The sequence below is a fragment of the Orycteropus afer genome, unplaced genomic scaffold, assembly GCF_000298275.1.
Source record: "Orycteropus afer afer isolate SDZICR_OR568_19922 unplaced genomic scaffold, OryAfe1.0 scaffold00294, whole genome shotgun sequence".
Classification (NCBI taxonomy): Eukaryota; Metazoa; Chordata; class Mammalia; order Tubulidentata; family Orycteropodidae; genus Orycteropus; species Orycteropus afer.
This window is the reverse complement of record NW_006921881.1, coordinates 1,774,818-1,782,486: the sequence shown is the minus strand read 5'-3', so window position 1 is coordinate 1,782,486 and position 7,669 is coordinate 1,774,818. Positions and strand designations below refer to the sequence as shown.

At 48.9% G+C, this 7,669-nt stretch overlaps 1 protein-coding gene across 1 annotated transcript; it reads right to left on the bottom strand.

The window, feature by feature from the left end:
- Positions 1–855: 855 nt before the first annotated feature.
- POU5F1 (POU class 5 homeobox 1) lies at positions 856–6,796 on the bottom strand. The gene is made up of 5 exons (XM_007951380.2): positions 6,386–6,796; positions 2,734–2,854; positions 2,339–2,469; positions 1,855–2,016; positions 856–1,122 (listed from the first exon to the last, which is right to left on the bottom strand). The coding sequence occupies exons 1-5, from the start codon at positions 6,794–6,796 to the stop codon at positions 856–858; spliced, it is 1,092 nt and encodes a 363-aa protein (XP_007949571.1).
- Positions 6,797–7,669: the final 873 nt, after the last annotated feature.

Below are 7,669 nucleotides of genomic sequence, written 5' to 3'. Positions count from 1 at the left end.
CAAGGTGGAGTTACTTGAATTCTCCTAGGAACCCATGTCACAGCCTCCCAAGAACTAGCTTATGACTAGAGAGAGGGACCTCTACCAAAATAAACTTGGTTTCTAATCCCAACACTCTGTGTAACCTTGAGCAATTTGAATCGTGCCTTGGTCATTTGCATATGAGAACAGTTATTATTTAGCACCGGGTTTCCCCATGCCTATACTCTCTTTAGTAACCAAAGGGAATATATCAAAAGTATTACCTACTTTCAGGTCTAGACCTGAAATCACTTCTGTGGCTTCCAGCCAAATAGATATATAGGGTGAAAATTTACATCAGGTAGATACAACCCTTAGAACAATCAATCATGGGAAAACCTAAGAGCAGTATTTGCACAGGGAGATAGCTGGAGAGATGGGGCAGGAATGCATAGGAAAGGATGACACAGGGAAGAAATAACTACAGGAAGTGGGAAGAGAGCTGTTGCTGTTACATTGTGGGGAATTACAGTCAATGTCATGAAACAAAATGTGTATGAACTGGTGTATGGAAAATGAATTTGCTCTGAAAACTTTCACCCAAATTACAATAAAAAAAATTTAAAAATATATTATCTACTGTGTCCCAGGTTTCTTTATTTAAGAACAAAGTGATGAGTGATGTGGAGATTTAAATCAAGAGCATCATTGAACTTCACCTTCCCTCTAACCAGTTACCCCAAATCTCCTGCCCCACCCTTTGTGTTCCCAATTCGTTTCTTCCTTAGTGAATGAAGAATTTAACCCCAAAAGCCCTGGTACAAACCCCAGGGTCCCGTTTCCCCAGCTTCTCCCCTTTCCTCTGCTACCCAGTTCTGGGGAAGGGTAGGCACCTCAGTTTGAATGCATGGGAGAGCCCAGAGGGGTGACCTGGACAGGGGTGAAGGCTTCCCCCTCAGTGAAAGGGACCGAGGAGTACAGAGTAGTAAAGTGAGGGCCTCCATAGCCTGGGGTACCAAAATGGGGCCCTGGGGCCAGAGGAAAAGACATCGGTCCCCCTGGGAAAGGAGACCCAGCTGCCTCAAAATCCTCTCGTTGGGAGTAGTCACTGCTTGATCGTTTGCCCTTCTGGCGTCGGTTACAAAACCACACTCGGACAACCTGGGGGTGGACACAGAGGAGAGAGTCAGATTAGATCATAAGCTCCAGGAGGGTGGGGCTGGCTCTGCTTGGTCATTACAGGCATGCCTTGAAGATACTGGGAATTCAGTTCCAGGCTACCGCAATAAAGCGAGTCACAATGTTTTTGGGTTCTCAGTGCATATAAAAGTTATGTTTACACTATAGCCTATTAAAGGAGCTCTGATGGTGTAGAGGTTAAAGCATTGGGCTTCTAGCCAAAAGGTCGATGGTTCAAAGCTACCAGCTGCTCTGTGGGAAAAAGATAAGGCAGTCTGCTTTCATAAAGATTTACAGCCTTGGAAACCCTATAAAGCAGTTCTACCATCGTATAGAGTTGCTATGAGTTGGAATGGACTCAATGGCCGAGGTTTTGGTGTGGTTTGGTAGTCTATTAAGTGTGCAACAGCATTATGAAAAAGTTTCAGATATTGTATGAAAATCACCAAAATGTGACAGAGACATGAAGTGAGCACAGCACATGCTATTGGAAAAAGGGTGCTAATAGACTTGCTTGACACAGGTTGCCATCAACTTTCAATTTGTAAAAAGGACAGTATCTACAAAGCATAATAAAGCAAAGCACAATAAAATGAAGTATGGCTGTATATCCAAAGTCAACAGGGTGGTTGGAGGAGAGAAGCCAGAGCTAGGGAAACAGGAGGGCGAGTGGGGAGAAGTAGGAAATAGAGCTGACAGGGCTTGCGCACTCACGTCCTTCTCAAGCCCGAGCTGCTGGGCGATGTGGCCGATCTGCTGCAGCGAAGGTTTTGGACACTGCAGGAACAAACTCTCCAGGCTGCCTCTCACTCGGTTCTCGATGCTAGTCCGCTTTCTCTTTCGAGCCTGCTGCAGGAGGGTCTCCGTTTTGCATATCTAGGCAGGTGGAGAGGAGAGGGAGTGACAAGGGAGATGGAAGGGCAGGCCTTGGATGAGCTGAGCTACACCACCAAAGGGCCAATGACCGGGATGGCTCAAGGAGCACAGACTAGACATGTCACCAGACCCAGGAAGTATGTATGACAAAGAAGAATCTAAAAGGTTGGTTTAGACCTATGGCTGCAGACCTTGTCCCAGAACTGAGAAATCACACCCCCTCCCGTTGAGAAATGCTGCCCTGAGAAGAGCTGCAAGCAAAGGATGGAAGCAATGCAAATGGGACTGGTGGCAGATCCCTGTGCATCCCTCCTGCACTTACCTCCTGGAGGTTTTCGTTGTTGTCTGCCTCCTCCACCCACTTCTGTAGCAGGGGCCGCAGCTTACACATGTTCTTGAAACTGAGCTGCAGAGCCTCAAAACGGCAGATGGTCGTTTGGCTGAACACCTTCCCTAGAGAAGGCCAATTGAAAGAGAGGCAAGTTGAGGCAGCATGCAGAGCCCTGAGGACCTTGAGATCCAAGCCTTGACTCCTAGGGTCCCATCCTGTAAGCCCAGTTATCTTCCTCCCCCACTCCTCTCCTTCATGGTTGGGGATAAAACCCCGCTGCTGAAACACACACACACATACACACACACACACAGCTCCCTTAAGTAAAGGTCCAAGTTCAGGAGGGGGGGGTGGCCTGTGGGTCAAAACATGTTGAGTGGACTCACCAAAGAGAACCCCCAGAGTGAGCCCCACATCAGCCTGGGTATACCCCAGCGTGATCCTCTTTTGCTTTAAGAGTTTAGCAAATTGCTCAAGGTCTTTCTGTCGAGTTTTGATGTCCTGGGACTGCAGTTTAAAAGAAAAAGAAAAAGAAAAGACAGGACTCAAAAACAAAATGCCCAAGTTACCTACCCTTCCTCCCCGTTTTCTTCCTCTATCTCCTACTACCTTTTCTGACCGTGGCCCCAAGCAATCATCTATGGAAATATCTCTGCCGCCCAGACTACCCACCTAACATCATCTACAAATGTCATGCAATCCTTTAACTCCTCACTGATTCACACATGACAAGGGACCTTTCTTCCTCCAGAAATCTACACATCTGGTAGATGCAGAGCACCGTGCAGGGGGCAAAGACAGGCCCTGGCCTCAGAGACCATATTTGTCATGTTATAAGGGGAGTTCCTATCTGTTAGGGCTTTTAACACTCACAATGCCTTTTGACTCAACTATTGTCCGGTTAAAGGAAGTTTTGAGAGTGGAGAAACAAAAAGCACCAAGCCTCTGATACTAAATCCAATACTCTCCAGCTTTGAGGGGTCCCACAAATACACACTGCCAAAAATAATAGGTGTCAGTACAGGTAGAAGTAAAGTTCTTTGTATACAGGTGGTACTCCATTTTTTAAAACATCTTGATTATCCTGTATGTATCCTTTTGTGATATAGAAGCATCCTCATTGTTTCATTCACTCAACAGATTTAATGAGAGCATCCTTCTATATGCCAGCCACTACACAAAGCAGACAAGTAAGTGTCCAGTATGGTAAGCTGCAGGAGCTCTGCTAGCATAGTGCCTTTGACTGCTAACCAGAAGGCTGGCAGTTCAAACCCACCAGCCACTCCTCAGAAGGAAGATTAGGCAAATCTACTTCCATAGTGACACCGCCTCAGAAACCCAAGGAGGGGTCACTATGAATCAGATCTGACTCGATGGCAATGAGTTTTTATGTAAGATGCCAGAACTGCTATGGAAAACAAATAAAGGGTGGAGGACTTTGATGAGAATGACCATTTTAAATAAGATGGTAAGGGAAGGGGATATTTGAGCAAAGGGTCATCTGGAGAATGTTCTAGACAAAGGCCAGTGGAAAACCCCCAAGGTGTGACTGAGTCTCCTGTGTTTGGAGGCAGCAAGCCCAGTGTACTAGAGCAGGGCAAGTGGACTGAAGAAAGCAGAGAGGATAAGAGCTGGTGAGATCCAAGAGGTGAGCAGGGCAGACCCTGGGCGCATTGCTTGGTGTTACTCAGTGACATGGGGAGCTGCTGAAGAATTTTGAATTTTGGGGAGTGAAATGATGGGCTCCTAACATTTTCATTCGATGACTTGGTTGATATATTGGCACAGACTAGGATGCATGGTAGTATTAGGGAGACTAATGCAATCAGGCAGGAGCTCTAGTAGCGTAGTACCTAAGGCACTTGACTGCTAACCAGAAGGCTGGCAGTTCAAACCCACCACAGCCACTCCTCAGAAGGAAGATTAGGCAAATCTACTTCCATAGTGATACCACCTCAGAAACCCAAGGAGGGGTCGCCTCAGAAACCCAGGAGGGGTCGCTAAGAGTCCGGTCCAACTCCAGGGCACATAACAACAATGCAATCAGGCAGAAAGGATAATGGCTGGGATGAGGGTGCTAGAAGTGATTGATTAGAGGATATATTTCTAAGCTAAAGACAGTGATGTTTCCAATAGATTAGATATAGGATGTGCAAGGGGAGATTAACCAATAAACAGGCTATGCACTGGCTTATAGTAAGCAAGGTATGCACAGGCTTAATTGTACTTATTTTCACAATTAATTAATTTCATCTGGGTTTCACTGTGTCACACATGTGGTGAAACCCAGGTGACACTGTTCACTACAGATTAGTAAGCACAATTAAGCCCGTGTACACCTTGTGTATTGGGTAATTCATCCCTCAGATGTGAAAGGAACTGAGAATTGACTGGTTTGGGCCTTGAGCAACTGTGATGGAGGTCAGGGCCCCATCCTGGTGGAGACAGAAAATGTGGTAGTCATCCGCAAATGGCACTCAAAAGCCTGTAGGTTGAATGAGGAGAGAAAGGGTACAGAGGTTGAAGGGATAAGCCCCAGGGCACTCCAAGAAAACAGAGTAGGAGCAGCTAGTGAGAAAAGAATCAACCCTGTGTATAGCTCTGGAGGCCTTAAGGGAAGTTATTTCAAGGTTCATCAATTGTATTAAATTCAAACAAGCAAATTTCCATTCCCAACACCTGTTCAACCAATAAGTCAGTCGTATAAAGGCCCTCAGCTCTCCCCGTCTCAGCTTTTCCAAACCCTATTTTAGGGTTGTGGAATAAGGTAAACCCCAGTTCAATTCCTAGCTTCACCATTTAGCAGCTAAGACCCATGGAAAAAAAGCTAGTAATACCTCCCCAGGAGATTTTGTGATGGTTAATGAGATAATGATGTATAAACTGGGCACAAAGCCAGGCACTTAGGAAGTGGGCCACAATTGGCAGCCATTATTATTCAAGGCTCAGCAGTCACCTCCTGCAAAGAGTCTAGGCTACTGGGTTGAGGCTGAAACCACCCTCACACCTTCTGTGGGGCCTAAAGGCTTTAGTACTTGATCTCTAATTGCTTACACTTGTCTCTCTCAAGGCCTGGAAGACAAATCTTTAATAGCTCCCGCAGGGCTGAACAGGTAAAGTCTTCAATCCCTCAGCGAACCCTACACTTGGGAATGGCCTGGAGATGACATCTTTCATCCTATTTTCTTTCTTGTTTGAAACTTGTGTGCACTTTGCATAATGGTGACTCACTAGCCCCCCAGGGCAGAGATAGCAGTTGTGTGCCTCAGAGTTGATCCCAACTCAGGGATCCTATAGGAACAGAGAAGAACTGCCCCATAGGGTTTCCTAGCTTATAATCTTTATGGAAGCGTATCACCAGGTCTTTCTTTTCTCCCATGGAACTGCTGATGGGTTCAAACCTTTAACTAACCTTCCGGTTAACAGCTGAGCACTTAAGCATTACACAACAGAGATAAAGGGACCCTAAAATTGACTGGGGTAAACCTAACTCCAGAGTAGACACAACCAAATAAGAGCTTCTATCAGAAACCAGTCACACCCTAGACCTTCAGGAACAATTAGCCTGGGATAACAACACTGGTTTTTACCCTGAGGCTACACTTAACCCTAAGGCCACAGATCTTAGGTCTGATAGGATCAAATTTTAAAAAAGGGTGAAGGGTGGGGAGAAGGCGCTCAAACCTCATCTTCAGTCTAGGGCTAGGCTAGGAAAGAGTTATCTGGCCCTAGTCAGGCCTTGGAAATATACAAGGCTTTCTTGACAAGGGCCTGCTGGCGAGCTAGGCCCACCCTGGGCTCACTTCCGACTTCCCCAGGCCTCACTTGCGGCTCTCTCCAAATTCCGGTTGCCATTCCCCACCTTGACCCTGCCTCCCAGGACGGCCCAAAGCAGCCACATACTGCTCTGCCTGGGCCGGTTTGCCCCTGCCTGTTCCTCTCTGGGGTTCCAGGCCAAGGCAGCTGCAGATGACTGCCTCCATGTCCCTTTGCCACCTCACCAACCCCGGCTCTCTCTCCCCTTTGCAGATCACTTACCTCCTCAGAGTTCTCATCCATCTTCTCCTTGTCCTGCTTCACAGCACCAGTGGGAGCAGCGCTGGGCTCAGGGGAAGCCCCCTCGGAGTTGCTCTCGACTCCAGCCCCTGCCTCACCCTCAGGCTGAGGGGTCTCTGGGCCACTTTGGGGCACCAGCCCCACACCAACCTGAGGTCCACAGTATGCCATACCTCCACAGAACTCGTACGGTGCGGGGCACGGGGGAATACCCCACACCTCAGCACCTGGCCCAACTCCTGGCCCGATCCCTGGCCCACCAGGGGTGCCTTGGAAGCTCAGCCAGGTCCGAGGGTCAACCCAGCCCGGCTCTGGCCCCGGCCCCCCCGGCCCTTCACCTCCACCGCCTGGTGGGGGTGAGAAGGCAAAGTCAGAAGCCAGGTGTCCCGCCATGGGGAAGGAAGGCACCCCAAGCCGGGGGCCTGGTGAAAGGAGGACTCTCTGAGGGACTGCCCAACACCTCTTTCCCTCCCCAATCCCACCCACCACCCTTGACCTCTGGCCCCGCCCCCTGGATGGGTGGGGGAGAGTGCGGTGGGGGTGGGAGAAACTGAGGCGGAGGGTGTTTACCTGTTGGTGGCAGTAGTGTTTGTTGATCAGGCAAGCCAGGGAGATTCCACTGGGCACCCCTTCAGTTTCCAGGGTCTTCAGTGCAGAACCATGTGGGCCTTCACTTTCAACTCCCAACAGGCCGCCTGGCCCTGCACACCTCAGGCCTGGGATCTTTTTGACACTCCCTCCACGTTCTTTGTGAGCCCTGGTGCCTGACCCTCTCCACAGATTTCCTGGCATCATCCGCTTACCGGGGCCCAGCCACCCTCTCAGCTCCTCAAATGTTAATTGAATGAACCTCTATGTGGCAAGTACTGCTGGGACTACCCCTCCATTCATTAACAACTGCAAGGAGACTCACCAGCTAGTCCCTTCTGCAGCCCTCACACTCCCTACCCAAAAACCCAGGTACTCCCGCCCACCTTACTGGCCAGATTCAGTTACCCAGCAGCTTTAAGGCCCCAGCACTCATCTGCCTAGCCTGCTAAATTCCAATCCCATCAACAGGGGCAGATCGACAAACCTCGGATTCTGCCTGTCCCAAGGGTCCCCCTTCATCGCCACATCCTACCCCAGTCTTCTGGCTCCAGAGTCTCCTCACCTAACAGACTCTAGGACGGACCCTCATTTCCCCTTCTCGGGAGAAGACTCTTTACTGACTGGGTCTGAGTTTCTCGATCTTAGTCCTAACAGAGAGACCGGAAACTCCCTCTT

Coding starts and splice junctions, on each gene's coding strand:
- POU5F1 (XM_007951380.2), bottom strand. CDS start 6,796: ATGGCGGGACACCTGGCTTCTGACTTTGCCTTCTCACCCCCACCAGGC. Junction 2,470..2,733: donor CACTCTGGGGGTTCTCTTTG/GTGAGTCCACTC, acceptor GGCCTTCTCTAG/GGAAGGTGTTCAGCCAAACG. Junction 2,017..2,338: donor ACAACGAAAACCTCCAGGAG/GTAAGTGCAGGA, acceptor CCACCTGCCTAG/ATATGCAAAACGGAGACCCT.